The sequence below is a fragment of the Pseudophryne corroboree genome, chromosome 4 (assembly GCF_028390025.1).
Source record: "Pseudophryne corroboree isolate aPseCor3 chromosome 4, aPseCor3.hap2, whole genome shotgun sequence".
Taxonomy (NCBI): domain Eukaryota; kingdom Metazoa; phylum Chordata; class Amphibia; order Anura; family Myobatrachidae; genus Pseudophryne; species Pseudophryne corroboree.
The window spans coordinates 291555783-291575225 of record NC_086447.1 but is presented as its reverse complement, the minus strand read 5'-3'; the positions used below and the strand labels follow the sequence as shown (position 1 = coordinate 291575225).

General features: G+C 45.3%; 1 protein-coding gene across 2 annotated transcripts in view; it reads left to right on the top strand.

Annotated features, from left to right (window-relative positions):
- The window catches only part of GOLIM4 (golgi integral membrane protein 4), a 199570-nt gene that overhangs the window by 126017 nt on the left and 54110 nt on the right, over window positions 1–19443 (top strand). Inside the window, exons 7-9 of one of the 2 annotated variants that reach the window (XM_063916196.1) lie at window positions 1146–1229; window positions 2403–2549; window positions 5553–5924. In XM_063916196.1, coding sequence (XP_063772266.1) covers window positions 1146–1229; window positions 2403–2549; window positions 5553–5924 — 603 coding nt within the window. The remainder of the gene's footprint in view (window positions 1–1145; window positions 1230–2402; window positions 2550–5552; window positions 5925–19443) is intronic. The other variant, XM_063916197.1, reaches the window with a different exon arrangement.

Here is a 19443-nt window from a genome sequence, read left to right as displayed (position 1 = left end):
TTTGTAACTAAAATTTGGTACTCACTAGATGCTATGTTGTCCGATCCGGCGGACCGGACTGTCATATCGGGCACATCATCTAGTGTGTACCCACAATGTTGCTGACTGCTCTCTCCCGCAGGACTTCAGCAACATCTTCTGTCTGCTCTACATTCAGGACTGACGGAAGACATCGCTAGCCTGGGCCATGCTGCCAGCATCGACAAGTGTATATGCACTTTGCCAATGCCGCGTCCCGTTGTGCGCGATATAGCTGGGTACACATATCGTGTACTGTGTACCGAGTGTTCTACAAATTTTGAGGCAAGAAAATGCCTGTAAATGCGCAAGCTGAGCCACACCGTACCTGTCATGCTGAGAAAGGCTGTGTGTGTGTGTGTGTGTGTGTGTGTGTGTGTGTGTAAGTATATATATATACATATATATATGTATATATATATATATGTATGTATATAAATAATAAAATATTTTATATAGTTTATTGGTGTGTGTGTAATATAGTGATTTGAAAATAATAGTGGTACTGGATTTTTTTTTTCTCTATTTTGGATTTTAATGTTGTGCACCAATGGCTCTAGGGCGACTAAAGCATATTGGGGTCTATTTACTTAGCCTTGGAGAGAGAGAAGCTACCAGCCAATCCGCTCCGAACTGTCATTTACAAATCCAGCCGTAAACTTGGCAGTTTAGAGCTGATTGGTTGGTACTTTGTTTCTCTTCACGGACTTAGTAAATAGACCTCATTAAGGGGCAGAAGTATTAAGCCTGGAGAAGGCATAAAGAAGTGATAAAGCGGTGATAACGCACCAGCCAATCAGCTCATAACTGTCAATTTACATATTGAAGCTGATTGGTTGGCGCGCTATCACCGCTTTATCACTTCTTCTAATAACTTGAGAAATGTCCTTTTTTTATGGTCTAAAGAAATGTTATAGTTGTACTTTTCTGGTAAACGTACTGAAAATATAATGATTGAAATATATCTTGTAATTCTCATTTGTAAATGAAAAACAAAACATGTTTTGTGTATTTGTCCTTGACGGGTAGGCTTTTTAAAATAAAATATTGCCTTTTCATCATCTTTTCATGCTCAGTCATTATTATGTAGCTAAATACATCATGAAAACCTTCTTCTTTCAATGTAGCAGCAACATATGAACTTGCTTTCTCAACATGAACAAGTTGTAATGAGCTTGGACAACCACAAGAGTGCACTGGCTGCTGCACAGGTTAGAGGAAAATGAGTCCTTTCTCCGTTCATTATTCTCTTCTGACTGCTCTCAGCTGCCTAGCTTGCATGTGGAATTGGCCTGGTCTAACCGTTGGAGTCCTCACTGCTGTCCCTTGTGCTGTAGTAATAGGGGGATTTATGCCTAGATAACACTAAACAAGCATGGAAAATACAAAATACACTTTGCTTCTGTTTGACAACTCTGTATTAAATGCATGTGACTGTGGGAGAGGGTTAATACTATATGTAAACTAACTGAACTTTGAATGTGATTAATGTATTTGTGGTCATTTGACCAACGTTACATTGTCTTTATCTTAGTAGCACCATCGGAGAAAACATCCACACTGGCTGGAGGAGGTGAATATTAGCCTACCACAATATAAGTTCCAGTTGACAAACTCCAAGGATGTTCACTAGCCTGTGGTTTTGGGCTTATTAAAAACAATAATCTCTGAAATGCTGTACCAGGATTTAGCCACAGTGCCGACTGTACAGAGATACTCATTACCATGCACTGTGCCGTTATGTTATTGCTAATAGGAGTGTAAAATGTATTCCTCAAATATGCAGTACTAATTTGACCTAATAATTTGTCTTCTATTCTTCTGCTTAACACTTTTTACCAAATGGAAGGAAATGTTAAAGGGATTACGAGACACTCTGGATTTATTTTGCCCATTGCAGAGTTGTATGAAATTTTTAATCGTCTTTTTTTTTTTTTTTTTTTTTTTAAAACCTTACTGCTCAGCCACGGTCTGAATGCTGCAAAACAACTCTTGTCACCTCCTAACTCTGTGTCAGCGTTCAGTCTGCCAACGTCTGAAGAAGATTTAACCTTCCCTGCATCAGGCTGCAGGATTACATGACTTTAATTTATTTTCTATAAATCCTAAACCAAGAAATCCCTTTGACAGTTGTTCCTTTGGTACTTTGCCTGAAAGTAAAATGTTCATCTGTGGGTCTGACGTATACTTCATTCTTTTGCAATCTATATGTGAAAGGGAGCAGTTCCTATTCCTCCTATTGCCACCATCCTCTTCACACTGATGTCCAGATTGCTGATGGGGGGGTGTGTAAATAACATGATATTACTAATAACCTTCACTGTGGGATCTGTATGGCGAAAAAACATTATAAACTTGCTCTTTTGCTCCTGGTTGTTTTTCAGAAACAAGTTGAAGAATTTGCACAGCTTAAACATGCTTTGAATAAAGTGTCAAGTCTTCGGCAATCAGAAATTATTACTCAAGCTGCAATGCCTAGAATCCTTCCATCAGTTTTAACTATGAAGGGACAATACAAACAATTACCACAGGTAAGTGCTGTTGCATTGCAGTACATACATTTCCAGACTATTAAAACCTCAAACACTAGGTTATCCGAGAGCTACATTTTCTGGTTGTTACACGATTGGCTCACATCTTTCCCTGGGATGCCCTCTTTGACCAGCTGTACCCATTTCTGCTGAGTACCTCAGCCAGTCTCAATAAATATTGCAGTACGACTGAAGTTGTTTGTAAATCGTGTTTGACCGATTGTGCATGTGCAGCGCTTGTTACATATAATACCCGTATTTACATGGTTTTGGAAAAGACTCATGAACATTAAAACTTTAAATTCCACTTACGAAACCGAATTAAAATGCATTATTCAGTCTTACTCTGATGTTCCACTGCTACTTTGTTAACATTTAATTATTTCCTCCCCATTCCATAATAGCTGTAGCCAAACATACAACATTTACTCTGACTAATTTGCTGCTGCTATATAAAGAAAAGGAGAAATGACAATGCATGGCCTGCCAGTTATGCTTGCTTTGTCATTATGGAGCTTTTGTCTTGGAAACTGAGAAGCATTACTGCCACATAACTTCTAGAAAATAAAGTACAGCTGTGATTCCCAGGATCACTCTCTCCCACAGTCCTGATCCGCCCTGGTCACATCCTTTTAGTCATAGTTCTACTGTAGTGGGACTTTTCTGCAAAACCCTGGCAAATTGCTAACATTGTGGGTGTATGCCATGGTGATGCAAAGCAAAGAAGCACCACCTTTTGCTTTCCTTCTGTGAGGAGAAGAAAGACAGCAAACTGAAGAGAATATACTTAATAAACATATCATTAATTTCACTTTGACACTGACTGATGCATTTTAATGTTCAAGTGACTTTATTTATTCTTGAAATTGTATACAGTCCTAATCCTATTGAACGATTGCAAACCTGTCTGTTGTGCAGAACTATTTAAAGAATAAGTGATTTTGAATAAAAGGGGTAGGCATGGGTAATAGGATAGTTGTGCAAAATACCTACAGTAGTACTCTGCATCCAACTCACTTTAAACCGTATCAGTGACAGTTCCATCATTTTGGTCATGGAAAAACAGACTGATTTCTGTTCTTGGAAAAAGGTGTGTACCTGCGCTGGCTGAATATATTAAATTAATAAATTAAATAAAAACAATAATAATAATAAATAATAAGAATAACAATAATAATAATGAAAATGGATGGTTTGTTCTATATAAAAAAGTAACAATTTAATAATAACATACCACATCAAGCAATTGTTAAAAATAAGGGAATTCCTCTTGCCACTAGGTGGCAGTAAAAACTTGGATTAGCTTATCTGGACAATAATGAGTAAATTTTATGGTCTCCAATGTTAGAATTGTCCATTCCTATAGGCTAGGACAGCCTCCCTCTGCGCATTCACTGTACTCAATATGTATTTACCAGATCCCCTCGTTGGTAAGCATCAGCCTTGGAACAAGTCCTTTGTATAGCTGTAGGGGTGAAGCCAGGTAGAGATAAGATCTTATCTCTACCTGGCTTCACCCCTACAGCTATACAAAGGACTTGTTCCAAGGCTGATGCTTACCAACGAGGGGATCTGGTAAATACATATTGAGTACAGTGAATGCGCAGAGGGAGGCTGTCCTAGCCTATAGGAATGGACAATTCTAACATTGGAGACCATAAAATTTACTCATTATTGTCCAGATAAGCTAATCCAAGTTTTTACTGCCACCTAGTGGCAAGAGGAATTCCCTTATTTTTAACAATTGCTTGATGTGGTATGTTATTATTAAATTGTTACTTTTTTATATAGAACAAACCATCCATTTTCATTATTATTATTGTTATTCTTATTATTTTTTATTATTATTATTGTTTTTATTTAATTTATTAATTTAATATATTCAGCCAGCGCAGGTACACACCTTTTTCCCTTTACTGTTTAATCTTGAGGAACTGACCTTCCTCCTACCTGCTGCTGTTGGCCGCGCACCTGTATATTCCTTATTGATTTCTGTTCTTACTGAGCGCTTCAAGGTGTACAGATTTTATTACTCACAGATATCAGCTATGCAGAAACACTGGGTTCCCCATGGGATGTGTAACGATAACCAAGTACAATTAGGATTTTGTAGCACTAAAGGACTTTTTAGTTGTTTTCATTATACAGTATCATTAGCAAATTTTAAACTAATAACATTCTTACTGATTTGATTATGTTCCTTATTAATATGTAGACCACATACAGCTCTATAATTCTGACTTCTTCAAATACTCACAGCAATACTTAGAAAAAATGAGTTAATATTACATCATATTATCATTCATTATCCTCCTATTCCCAAGTAACATAATACATCTGGTATATTAATGTGCATGTGATCTATGCAGCTTTGCATAAGAATTGGAATCGCGGTCACAGAGAATTATTTTTAACAAAGTGCAAATTTTCCACATCCATTGTAGTAGTGTTAAATGTTTGTGTTCTTCAAGAACTTGCACCGGTTCTATCAAAGCTCATTTGCAATTGATTAGTAAACACTTCAAGTACAGGGGGTTATTCAGAGTTGTTAGCAAACCAAAAAAGCACACAAATGGGCAAAACCACGTTGCAGCGTCGGGATTCTAAACAGCGAGTTGCCGCAGTCTGTATTGTGACTGTCGGCAGTTCAGCCACAACACTGCATAACTACTTCGAACACAGTATGTAGAACAAAAAATGCCTGTATTTAAAACGCACAAAAATGTTTCCTGTTTTTTTAAGGAATCCGGGATTCAAAGCATCGGGATACCGCGGTCGGTCTTCTGTCCGCCAGCATTTCCTACCCAACGCATTTTTACAATGTCCTAGATTACTCACTTTATGTATTAGGAAGCAACTATAGTGTGCCAACTGAAGTTTTAAAGCTGAAACATTGAAAATAAAACGTTAGATAGCACTAATCTGAATCTGTTTAACATGGTATTACACAGATATATGAGTATATTTCTGGCTAATGAATGTGTGTGGGGTTTATTTTCGCAGACAAATATTGAAGCACAGCAAGAGTCTGAGCATGAAGGTACAGTCACACAGAGCAAGGCTGCTAATGAAAAGGTTGAACATCAGGACACAGAGAAGACGGAACTTCATACAGTAGATGAGGACACTAGTCCACCGCAGGAAGCTGGGCCAGTCACAGAGCATCCTGTGGAGGTAGAAGAAGAACATAAAAAAGAGTTGGAGGAGGAAGAGATGGAGCAGGTGGGGAAGCCGGAACGCTTGGTGGAAGAGCAGGATCAAGTGCAAGAGGAACAAGAGCAGCAAAGACAGTCAGATCGTGATCAGAGACCTGCAGGAAACGAAGAAGAGGAGGATGAAGAGACCAACATGATGCAAGAACAGGAACATGTTGAGGTGAGAATCGGAATGGAGTACTATTAGGGTCAGAGTTGCGTCTGCTTCCAGAGAGAGACACACAAGCTGTAAAAATCTGAATGTCTAGCACAAAAATAACAGCATAATGTGCAAATGTTCATGGTTGTGATTTGTTACATTTTGTTAAATTTGACGACATTAAAACAACCCCTTGTGTGGATGACTTTGCACACATACTAACAATTGTGTTAGTGAAATTAGGAAGAACACATATGCTTGATGACCATTAGATGGGTTTGGAAGTACAGTGACATGAAATAATAGTGAACAATGAAGCAGTGTGAGGGAAATGCATGAAGGTACACTATTGTAATACCCCTTTCACACCGCCAATGCCGGATCCCACCCGGGAATTGGAAACGGGTACTTCCCGGGTGGAATCCGGCATTGGACCCTATGTGCTGGCTTCCCGACCCGGCAATATGCCGGGCCAGTTGCCATAGCGTAGGGGGGGCGGAGGCGGGGCTGGGAGTTGAGCTCATCTCTGCTCCGCCTCTTTCCTATGTTGTGAACGGGTGCGACCCAGGAGCCCATTCACTCTTCCACTGACCCGGTATTCAACTCGGGAATAACACTGCTTTATTCCAGAGTTGAATTACCAGGTCAGGCGACCCGGGAATTCCACCATGACGCTTTCACACCGCACACCGACCCGTGTATTGTCGGGTCGATACCGGGTTATTTATGCGGTGTGAAAGGGGTTTTAGGGAGTCCTAATTTCACTTTATTGATAGTTGTTCTGTTTATATAAATAAATGGTACTATCAATAGGATATCTGGGAGGTAGATGTACTAAGCCTTGAAAAGTGATAAATTGCACTGTGATAAACTACCAACCGACCAGATCCTAGCTGTCATTTTTCAAACCCAGCCTGTAACATGGCAGTTAGGAGCTGATTGGCTTGTACTTTATCACCGTGAAATGTATCACTTTTCACGGTTTTAGTACATCTACCCCAAAACTGAATTCCTGTGGCAGAGGCAGTTTGCCGCAGGTTGAGTCCCATAGAACAGAATCTTATTCCAATCCTATTCATTTAATGTTTCATCTGTCATATGCAGTGTTCCAAAATAACCTACAAATCCCCATCTCATTAATACTGAATCAGAAAATAAATACAGTAGACTAATATGGAACTCCTCCCTCATTGCATTGTTTTCATATAGCATGCATATAGTGGGCAAAGGAGATCCGATAACCTCTGTTTCTCTAACGTCCTAGAGGATGCTGGGGACTCCGTAAGGACCATGGGGATAGACGGGCCCCGCAGGAGACATGGGCACTTTAAGAAAGACTTTGGATCTGGGTGTGCACTGGCTCCTTCCTCTATGCCCCTCCTCCAGACCTCAGTTTGATACTGTGCCCAGTGGAGACTGGGTGCTTTCAGGGAGCTCACCTGAGTTTCCTGTCAAAGTATTTTAGTTAGGTTTTTTATTTTCAGGGAGCCTGCTGGCAACAGACTCCCTGCATCGAGGGACTGAGGAGAGAGAAACAGACCTACTTCTCTGAGTTTCAAGGCTCTGTTTCTTAGGCTACTGGACACCATTAGCTCCAGAGGGATTGGTACGCAGGTCTCACCCTCGCCGTCCGTCTCAGAGCCGCGCCGCCGTCCTCCTCGCAGAGCCGGAAAATAGAAGCCAGGTGAGTATGAGAAGAAAAGAAGACTTCAGAGGCGTCAGAAGACATCTTGATCTTCATAGAGGTAACGCACAGCAGTGAAGCTGTGCGCCATTGCTCCCATTCACCTCACACACATTTGTCACTGTAAGGGTGCAGGGCTCAGGGGGGGCGCCCTGGGCAGCAATATAAACCTCTTCTGTGGCAAAAGTACATATATACATGTACAGCTGGGCACTGTACATGTATATAAAGAGCCCCCGCCATGTTTTTAAGAATTTTGAGCGGGACAGAAGCCCGCCGCCGAGGGGGCTGGGCTTCTCCCTCAGCACTCACCAGCACCATTTTCTCCACAGCACAGCGCTGAGAGGAAGCTCCCCGGACTCTCCCCTGCTTACTCACGGTGACAGAGGGTTGTCAAGAGGGGGGGGGCACATAATTGGCGCATATACATACATACATAAAGGCGCTACTGGGTAAACGTTCTGTGTTTTTCCTGGGTCATATAGCGCTGGGGTGTGTTCTGGCATACTCTCTCTGTCTCTCCAAAGGGCCTGGTGGGGAACCTGTCTTCAGAAAAGAGCTTCCGTGTGTGTGTGTGTGTGTGTGTGTGTGTGTGTGTGTGTGTGTGGGGTGTGTCGGTACGCGTGTGTCGACATGTCTGAGGTTGAAGGCTCACCCAAGGAGGAGGGGGAGTGTATGAATGCAAGGTCTCCGTCGGTAGCGCCGACACCTGACTGGATGGATATGTGGAATGTCTTAAATGCTAATGTAAATTTATTGCACAAAAGATTAGACAAAGCTGAGGCTAGGGAACAGTCAGGGAGTCAAACCATGTATGTCCCAATGTTGCCGTGACCTTCAGGGTCTCAGAAGCGCACACTATCCAAAATAGTTGACACAGATACCGACACGGATTCAGACTCCAGTGTCGACTACGATGATGCAAAATTACAGCCAAAAGTGGCTAAATGTATTCGATATATGATTATTGCAATAAAAGATGTTTTGCATATCACAGAGGAACCCCCTGTCCCTGACACGAGGGTACACATGTATAAAGGAAAGAAGCCTGAGGTCACCTTTCCATCCTCACATGAGCTGAATGAATTATGCGAAAAAGCTTGGGAAACTCCAGACAAAAAACTGCAGATTCCCAAAAGGATTCTTATGGCGTATCCTTTCCCGCCAAAGGACAGAATACGGTGGGAATCCTCCCCTAGGGTAGACAAAGCATTGACACGCTTATCAAAAAAGATAGCGCTGCCATCCCAAGATACGGCTACCCTCAACGATCCTGCTGACCGCAAGCAGGAGGTTACCTTGAAGTCCATTTACACACATTCTGGTACGATACTCAGACCGGCAATTGCGTCGGCCTGGGTTTGTAGTGCTGTAGCAGCATGGACAGATTCCTTATCAGCGGAAATTGAGACCCTAGATGAGGATACCATTTTAATGACCCTAGGGCATATTAAAGATGCTGTCTTATATATGAGGGATGCTCAAAGAGACATTAGTTTACTGGGATCCAGAATAAACGCTATGTCTATTTCTGCTAGGCGAGTCTTATGGACCCGACAGTGGACAGGTGATGCCGACTCAAAGAGGCATATGGAGTTTTTACCTTACAAGGGTGAGGAATTATTTGGAGAAGGCCTCTCGGACCTCGTCTCCACAGCTACGGCAGGTAAATCGAATTTTTTGCCTTATGTTCCCTCACAACCTAATAAAGCGCCTCATTATCAAATGCAGTCCTTTCGTTCAAATAAATGCAAAAGAGTACGTGGATCATCCTTTCTTGCCAGAAGTAAGGGCAGAGGGAAAAAGCTGCACAACACAGCTAGTTCCCAGGAACAGAAGTCCTCCCCGGCCTCTACAAAATCCACTGCATGACGCTGGGGCTCCCCCGAGGGAGTCCGCTCCAGTGGGGGCACGTCTTCGACTTTTCAGCCACATCTGGGTTCACTCACAGGTGGATCCCTGGGCAATAGAAATTGTTTCTCAGGGATACAAGCTGGAATTCGAAGAGGTGCCCCCTCGCCGGTTTTTCAAATCGGCGCTACTGACTTCTCCTAGAAAGGGAGATAGTGTTACATGCGATTCACAAATTGTGTCTTCAACAAGTGGTGGTCGAGGTTCCCCTGCTTCAAAGAGGGAAGGGATACTACTCAACTCGAACGGTTCGGTCAGACCCATTTTGAATTTAAAATCCCTGAACCTTTACTTAAAACGGTTCAAGTTCAAAATGGAATCGCTCAGAGCGGTCATCGCCAGCCTGGAAGGGGGAGATTTTATGGTATCTCTGGACATAAAGGATGCATACCTGCATGTTCCCATATATCCTCCTCATCAGGCGTACCTGAGATTTGCGGTACAGAATTGTCATTACCAATTTCAGACGTTGCCGTTTGGGCTTTCCACGGCCCCGAGGATTTTCACCAAGGTAATGGCGGAAATGATGGTGCGCCTGCGCAAGCAGGGTGTCACAATTATCCCATACTTGGACAATCTCCTCATAAAAGCGAGATCACGGGAGAAGTTGCTGAACAGCGTATCACTTTCACTGAAGGTGTTACAGCAACACGGCTGGATTCTCAATATTCCAAAGTCGCTGAATCCTACGTCTCGTTTGACCTTCTTGGGCATGATTCTGGACACAGACCAGAAAAGGGTTTTTCTTCCGACAGAAAAAGCTCAAGAACTCATGACTCTGGTCAGGAACTTATTGAAGCCAAAACAGGTGTCAGTGCATCACTGCACTCGAGTCCTGGGAAAGATGGTGGCATCATACGAAGCCATTCCCTTCGGCAGGTTCCATGCGAGGACTTTCCAATGGGACCTACTGGACAAGTGGTCCGGGTCACATTTACAAATTCATCAGCTGATCACCCTGTCCCCCAGAGCCAGGGTATCTCTCCTGTGGTGGCTGAAGAGTGCTCACCTCCTAGAGGGCCGCAGGTTCGGCATTCAGGACTGGATCCTGGTGACCACGGACGCGAGCCTCCGAGGTTGGGGAGCAGTCGCACAGGGAAGAAATTTCCAAGGTCTTTGGTCAAGTCTAGAGACTTGTCTCCACATCAACATCCTGGAACTGAGGGCCATATACAACGCCCTATGTCAAGCGGAGGCATTACTTCGCGACCAACCAGTTCTGATCCAGTCAGACAATGTCACCGCAGTAGCTCATGTAAACTGCCAAGGCGGCACAAGGAGCAGAGTGGCGATGGCGGAAGCCACCAGAATTCTTCGCTGGGCGGAGAATCATGTAAGCGCACTGTCAGCAGTGTTCATTCCGGGAGTGGACAACTGGGAAGCAGACTTCTTCAGCAGACACGACCTACATCCGGGAGAGTGGGGACTTCATCAGGAAGTCTTCGCGCAGATTGCAAGTCAGTGGGGACTGCCCCAAATAGACATGATGGCGTCCCGTCTCAACAAAAAGCTACAAAGGTATTGCGCCAGGTCAAGAGACCCTCAGTCGGTAGCTGTGGACGCCCTAGTGACACTGTGGGTGTTCCGGTCTGTCTATGTATTTCCTCCTCTTCCTCTCATACCCAAGATGTTGAGAATAATAAGAAAAAGAGGAGTGAGAACAATCCTCATTGTTCCAGATTGGCCACGAAGGACCTGGTATCCGGATCTGCAGGAGATGCTCACAGAAGATCCGTGGCCTCTTCCTCTAAGACAGGACCTGTTGCAACAGGGGCCCTGTCTGTTCCAAGACTTACCGCGGCTGCGTTTGACGGCATGTCGGTTGAACGCCGGATCCTAGCGGAAAAAGGTATTCCGGATGAGGTCATTCCTACACTAATAAAGGCTAAGAAGGACGTGACATCAAAACATTATCACCGAATATGGCGAAAATATGTTTCTTGGTGTGAGGCCAGGAATGCTCCTACGGAAGAATTCCATCTGGGCCGTTTTCTTCACTTCCTACAAACTGGAGTGAATTTGGGCCTAAAATTAGGATCTATTAAGGTTCAGATTTCGGCCTTATCCATTTTCTTTCAAAAGGAATTGGCCTCTCTCCCAGAAGTACAGACGTTTGTGAAGGGAGTACTGCATATTCAGCCTCCTTTTGTACCTCCGGTGGCGCCTTGGGACCTTAACGTGGTGTTAGGTTTTCTTAAGTCACATTGGTTTGAACCACATAAAATGGTGGAGTTGAAATATCTCACTTGGAAGGTGGTCATGTTGTTAGCCTTGGCTTCGGCTAGGCGAGTGTTAGGCGCAGAGGGTCCGCCCGTCAGTGCGGCCCGGCGCCTAGCAACTAGGGACGCCGCATGCGGACAGCCGCCGGCTCCCTAGCAACGTTAGACGCCGGGCGCCCGGAGCCGCTCAGACCCTAACAACGGGGACGCCACTGTCGGACCGCGTTCCCCGTTGCTGGGTCTAGATTAATCACCTCATTGGTATCCTGGCCGTGCAGCATGCAGCTGCACGGCATGATTGTTAATTACCCTGTCTGGCTCCTGATTGGAGAGCTCCCAGTTAAAAGCACTCTCTGGACTTCTCACAGACGCCGGTAATAGCTTCCTGTTTGCTGTGTCTGTTGCAGAGAGTTTTCCAGTCCTGTCTATCCGGTCGTTCTTGTCCTCAGTGGTCCAATACTCGGAAGTTGTCATCTTTTCCTGGAGTCCTGACCGAGCACCTTTAACATCCTGTGGTGTTCGTGAGTCGCGGCGTAGCCGTGTGTTGCGGCTTGACCGCTTACTATTTATTATTTGGTTATATTGTGTTTCGGAGCTTTTGCGGAGGATTCCGCTCCCACGAATCCACTCTGGTATCCAGCGGTGCTGGATAGGAGTAACGGATTCGTGGATTTTTGGTTGTCCTTTTCCCTGGCGGTTTGTCCGCACATACTTCTGGTTTAAGTTAGTTAGCTTGTAGCCCCTGGCCTGGTTGCTTAGTCAGAGGGCCCCTTGTTATCACCCTGTCTCGGATTTCCCTTTGTCTCCCATAAGACCTGAGGGGGCATCGGAGTTGGGCAGACATAATCCGCCCTTCAAACGCGGCTGCCATGGGCTCAAGCAACCATAGTCTCGCAGGGGATTTCTGATAACACGGGCGAGACAACGGAGTTAGGGCGCCAGGGGTTACTAGGCTATCCTGCTCCCGTAACCAGCATTCCATTCCAGTACTCTGACCTCCGTCATAAGATCACCTCTGGTCAGACGTACTGGTATCATAACATTATTACCGGCCTGACTAAAATTTAAAATTAAACAGGGTTTGATTTTTTCCCTTATTTCAGTTTGGAAGATTTGTCGGCCTCATGAATCCCACTGGTGTAGGGCCAAATCCTGGCCAGCTTCTAGTTAGTCAGATTCAAGAACTTACTCAGATGGTTCAGGATCTATCCCTTCGGGTGAGGTCACAGGAAGATCTGTTACGGACTTCCCCGAGGGTCGTTCCTGAACCAAAAATGCATTTGCCTGACCGTTTTTCTGGGGATAGAAAGCAGTTTTTTAATTTTAAAGAGTCTTGTAAACTTTATTTTCGTTTAAGACCAGTCTCCTCAGGTACGGAATCTCAGCGGGTCGGAATTATTATTTCTTTACTTCAGGGGGATCCCCAGACCTGGGCTTTTGGTTTAAGAACAGACGATCCGGCATTGTTGTCTGTAGACGCCTTTCTGGGGTCTTTAGGGCTATTGTATGATGACCCTGATAGAGAGGCATCCGCCGAGAGTCATTTGCGTGCTCTCAGACAGGGTAAGAATCCCGCAGAGATTTATTGTACGGAGTTTCGCCGTTGGTCGAACGACTGTGGATGGAATGACCCAGCCCTGCGCAGTCAGTTTCGCCTCGGCTTATCTGAGTCTATAAAAGACAGTCTCCTTCAGTATCCCGCTCCTGAGACTCTTGATAAACTCATGGAGCTTTCTATTAAGATTGATCGTCGTCTCAGAGAGCGGAGGGCTGAAAAAGGAGCATCTGTCGGGTCTACTCCTGGTGTTTTTTCCATTCCTGTGGACATAGAGGAGCCCATGCAGATAGGTCTCTCCAAGCTGTCTCCTGAAGAAAGAACCAGAAGGCAAAATTCTGGTCTTTGTTTGTACTGTGGGAGTAAGGGACATTTTGCCCGTAATTGTCCGAACAAGTCGGGAAACGCCTCGACCAAGTGAATTGTGAGGGGGTTCACTTTGGTCTGCAGCTTATCTCCTCAAATAATTCACTGTTAGTCCCAGCTAAAGTTTCCTTTGGCAGCCTCTGTTCCTCGGTGTCGGCTTTTGTTGACAGTGGAGCTGCAGGGAACTTTATGGACTTAACGTGGGCCAAGGCCTTAGGTATTCCTCAGTTAGCCTTGGGTAGGTGTATCACCATGCATGGTTTAGATGGGAGTCCCTTGTCCAATGGGGTTATTTCTCTCTGTACACCTCCTGTACTATTTTCGGTAGGAGCTCTTCATTCCGAAAAAATTGAATTTTTCCTTACCCATTGCCCAGCAGTTCCAGTGGTTCTGGGTCACCCTTGGCTGGCCTTTCATAATCCCATCATTGATTGGCAGTCGGGGGAGATCTCACAGTGGGGTACCATCTGTAATAAGGAATGTATTACGCTTCCCATCAGAATAGCTGCTGTCATTCCCGCACCCATTCCTGTGGAATACCAGGATTTTGTTGATGTATTTTCCAAGGGCAATGCGGACATTCTGCCTCCCCATCGGCCTTATGATTGTGCTATTGAGCTAATTCCTGGTGCCACTTTGCCTAAGGGAAGGTTATATGCATTGTCCGGACCAGAAACTGTGGCCATGAATGAATATGTTAAAGAAAGCCTAGGGAAAGGATTTATCAGGCCGTCTAAATCCCCTTTAAGTGCAGGCTTCTTCTTTGTGGAGAAGAAGGATGGATCACTCAGACCTTGCATTGACTTTAGAGCCTTGAATAAAATCTCAGTAAAAAATACTTACCCTTTGCCGCTGATTTCTGTCCTCTTTGATCAGCTACGTTCGGCTGTGATTTTTTCTAAGATTGACCTGAGAGGAGCATATAACCTCATCCGAATCAAGTCAGGGGATGAGTGGAAAACGGCATTCAGTACTCAGTCGGGTCACTATGAGTATCTGGTTATGCCATTCGGCCTGTCTAACGCTCCGGCAGTTTTCCAGGATCTCATTAACGATGTGCTCCGTGATTTTCTTGGAAGATTCGTAGTTGTCTATTTAGACGATATCTTGATATATTCTGACTCTATTGAACAACACGTTACCCAGGTGCGTCAGGTTCTAAAAAAATTACGTGAAAATCACCTATATGCCAAGCTGGAGAAGTGTGAATTTCATGTCACGGAGGTATCCTTTTTAGGGTACATTATTTACCCTCGGGGATTCTGTATGGAACCGAAGAAGCTCCAAGCCATCCTTAGTTGGGCGCAACCCACCAACTTAAAAGCAATTCAGCGCTTTTTAGGGTTTGCGAATTATTATAGAAGATTTATTCACTCTTTCTCCGACCTAGTTGCTCCCATTGTGGCACTGACTAAGAAGGGAGCGGATCCAACCAACTGGTCACGTGAAGCTGAGTTATCTTTTCAGGCCTTGAAACAAGCCTTTGTCTCAGCCCCGGTCCTCAGACATCCCAACCCAGAATTGCCTTTCATTGTTGAGGTTGATGCCTCGGAGGTTGGAGTAGGGGCTATCCTATCTCAGAAGGATCCGGATTCTCTAGAATTACATCCTTGTGCCTTTATGTCCAGGAAATTCTCATCTGCTGAATCCAACTACGATGTTGGTAACCGGGAATTACTGGCTATTAAATGGGCTTTCGAGGAGTGGAGGCATTGGCTTGAGGGAGCAACACATACCATTTCAGTTTTGACTGATCACAAAAATCTTCAGTACATTGAATCAGCTAGACGGCTGAATGCCCGGCAAGCTCGTTGGGCTTTATTTTTTACTCGTTTCAAGTTTATTATCACCTTCAGGCCAGGTTCCAAGAATGCCAAGGCGGATGCCCTGTCACGCAGTTTTCTTCCAGTTCATGATAACAGTCCTGTTACTCCCATACTTCCGTCTTCAGTCATTCGGGCAGGCCTCACACAAGATTTATTTACCCAGTTAAAGCAGCTTCAACATCAAGCTCCTGGAAATACTCCTGCTGGTCGTCTTTATGTCCCTGAGTTTTTGAGAGCAACTGTTTTGACGGAGTTTCATGATAGCAAAGTTGCCGGGCATCCGGGGATCGCTAAGACTTTGGAATTAGTCTCCCGCTCAGTATGGTGGCCTGGTCTTTCCAAAGACATTAAGGAGTTTGTTTTTTCGTGTCAGGTCTGTGCACAGCATAAAGTTCCCCGTTCCTTGCCTATCGGTCAACTTATGCCCTTGAATGTTCCTCTCAGGCCATGGTCTCATATTTCCATGGATTTTGTGGTGGACCTCCCTCTGTCAGCCGGATGCCGAGTCATATGGGTGGTAGTTGACCGTTTTAGCAAGATGGCCCATTTCATTGCTCTTCCCCGATTGCCATCTGCCCAGGGATTGGCAGTTTTGTTCCTCCGCCATGTTTTCAGACTCCATGGGTTACCCACTGATATTGTTTCTGATCGGGGTCCACAATTCATTGCACAATTTTGGAAGTCTTTTTGTGCCTCTTTAAAGATGAAATTGTCTTTAACGTCTGGCTACCATCCCCAATCCAACGGGCAGACTGAGCGAGTTAATCAATCATTAAAACAATATTTGCGTTTGTACTCGGCCAAACTCCAAAATGACTGGTCCGAGTTTCTTCCGTTGGCGGAGTTTGCTTACAACAATGCCTGTCATTCCTCCACCAATGTGTCTCTCCATTTTTTACAGTTTTTGGTTTTCACCCCAGAGCGAATTCCTTTTTTCAACATTCCTCTGTCTCCTCACTGACCTTGACCGCTCATCTCAGACTCATTTGGAGAAAAGTGCACCTTGCTCTCAGAAAAGCGGCATTTCGGGAGAAAAAATTTTCTGACAGGCTCCGGCGGCCGTGCACTTTTAAAGTTGGAGATAGGGTGTAGTTGTCGACTCGCAACATTAGACTTCGACAAACCTCAGCCAGATTGGGCCCTAAATTTATTGGACCATTTCATATTATAAAAAAAAATCAATCCAGTTGCTTTCCGGTTACGTTTACCAAGAACTCTCCGGATCGGAAATACTTTCCATTGCTCCTTGTTGAAACCATACGTTTCTTCCAGTAGGTTTCCTCGGAAGATCTCTCAGGGGAAATCACCAATAGATGTACAGGGTCAGCAGGAGTTCTTGGTGGAGAAGGTTCTCGATTCCAAGTTGTCCCGGGGTCGGCTTTATTTTTTGGTACATTGGAGAGGTTATGGTCCAGAAGAAAGGTCTTGGGTCCTGGATGAGGATCTCCATGCCCCGAGGCTCAAAAAGGCATTTTTTCGAGAATTTCCTCAGAAACCTGGCCTTAGGGGTTCCTTGACCCCTCCTCAAGGGGGGGGGTACTGTTAGGCGCCGAGGGTCCGCCCGTCAGTGCGGCCCGGCGCCTAGCAACTAGGGACGCCGCATGCGGACAGCCGCCCGGCTCCCTAGCAACGTTAGACGCCGGGCGCACGGAGCCGCTCAGACCCTAGCAACGGGGACGCCACTGTCGGACCGCGTTCCCCGTTGCTGGGTCTAGATTAATCACCTCATTGGTATCCTGGCCGTGCAGCATGCAGCTGCACGGCATGATTGTTAATTACCCTGTCTGGCTCCTGATTGGAGAGCTCCCAGTTAAAAGCACTCTCTGGACTTCTCACAGACGCCGGTAATAGCTTCCTGTTTGCTGTGTCTGTTGCAGAGAGTTTTCCAGTCCTGTCTATCCGGTCGTTCTTGTCCTCAGTGGTCCAATACTCGGAAGTTGTCATCTTTTCCTGGAGTCCTGACCGAGCACCTTTAACATCCTGTGGTGTTCGTGAGTCGCGGCGTAGCCGTGTGTTGCGGCTTGACCGCTTACTATTTATTATTTGGTTATATTGTGTTTCGGAGCTTTTGCGGAGGATTCCGCTCCCACGAATCCACTCTGGTATCCAGCGGTGCTGGATAGGAGTAACGGATTCGTGGATTTTTGGTTGTCCTTTTCCCTGGCGGTTTGTCCGCACATACTTCTGGTTTAAGTTAGTTAGCTTGTAGCCCCTGGCCTGGTTGCTTAGTCAGAGGGCCCCTTGTTATCACCCTGTCTCGGATTTCCCTTTGTCTCCCATTAAGACCTGAGGGGGCATCGGAGTTGGGCAGACATAATCCGCCCTTCAAACGCGGCTGCCATGGGCTCAAGCAACCATAGTCTCGCAGGGGATTTCTGATAACACGGGCGAGACAACGGAGTTAGGGCGCCAGGGGTTACTAGGCTATCCTGCTCCCGTAACCAGCATTCCATTCCAGTACTCTGACCTCCGTCATAAGATCACCTCTGGTCAGACGTACTGGTATCATAACAGCGAGTTTCGGAATTAGCGGCTTTATCACATAAAAGCCCCTATCTGGTTTTCCATGTGGATAGGGTGGAATTGCGGACTCGTCCTCAATTCCTACCTAAAGTGGTCTCATCTTTTCATATGAACCAACCTATTGTGGTGCCTGTGGCTACGCGTGACTTTGAGGATTCCGAGTCCCTTGATGTGGTCAGGGCTTTGAAAATTTACGTGGCCAGAACGGCTAGAGTCAGGAAGACAGAAGCACTGTTTGTCCTGTATGCAGCCAACAAGGTTGGCGCTCCCGCTTCAAAGCAGACTATTGCTCGCTGGATCTGTAACACGATTCAGCAGGCGCATTCTACGGCAGGATTGCCGTTACCAAAATCGGTTAAGGCCCATTCCACTAGGAAGGTGGGCTCTTCTTGGGCGGCTGCCCGAGGGGTCTGTGCCGAGCTGCTACTTGGTCGGGGTCAAACACCTTTGCAAAGTTCTATATGTTTCATACCCTGGCTGAGGAGGACCTCCTGTTTGCTCAATCGGTGCTGCAGAGTCATCCGCACTCTCCCGCCCGTTTGGGAGCTTTGGTATAATCCCCATGGTCCTTACGGAGTCCCCAGCATCCTCTAGGACGTTAGAGAAAATAAGATTTTAAACCTACCGGTAAATCTTTTTCTCGTAGTCCGTAGAGGATGCTGGGCGCCCGTCCCAAGTGCGGACTACTTCTGCAAGACTTGTATATAGTTATTGCTTACATAAGGGTTATGTTATAGTTTCATCGGTTTTGGACCGATGCTATGTTGTTTTTTCATACTGTTAACTAGATAGTATATCACAAGTTATACGGTGTGATTGGTGTGGTTGGTATGAATCTTGCCCTTGGATTAACTAAAATCTTTTCCTCGTACTGTCCGTCTCCTCTGGGAACAGTTTCTCTAACTGAGGTCTGGAGGAGGGGCATAGAGGGAGGAGCCAGTGCACACCCAGATCCAAAGTCTTTCTTAAAGTGCCCATGTCTCCTGCGGAGCCCGTCTATCCCCATGGTCCTTACGGAGTCCCCAGCATCCTCTACGGACTACGAGAAAAAGATTTACCGGTAGGCTTAAAATCTTATTTTTTCAGTCCTGTATAATGCCTGTTTCTTAGCTATGATAGATCAAATAATGCCAACTTATATTTGCTTTTGACAATTACCCAAACTATAGTTTAACTTTTATAAAGAAGTTATAATTATTTTTTCTGCAGCGGGGCACACTGGGTTCCACAGGGAACATCGGGGGGGGGGGGGGGGGGGGGGGGTGGGTAGAGTAGGATCTTGATCCGAGGCACCAACAAGCTAAAGCTTTGACTGTTCCCAAGATGCTCAGCGCTGCCTCCTCTATAACCCCGCCTCCGTGCACAGGAGCTCAGTTTGTAAGTTGGTGCCCTGAAAACAGCTTTTTAAAGTGAAGAAAGAAGACTTCAAGGGCTGCAGCAGAGGCACTATATGTGC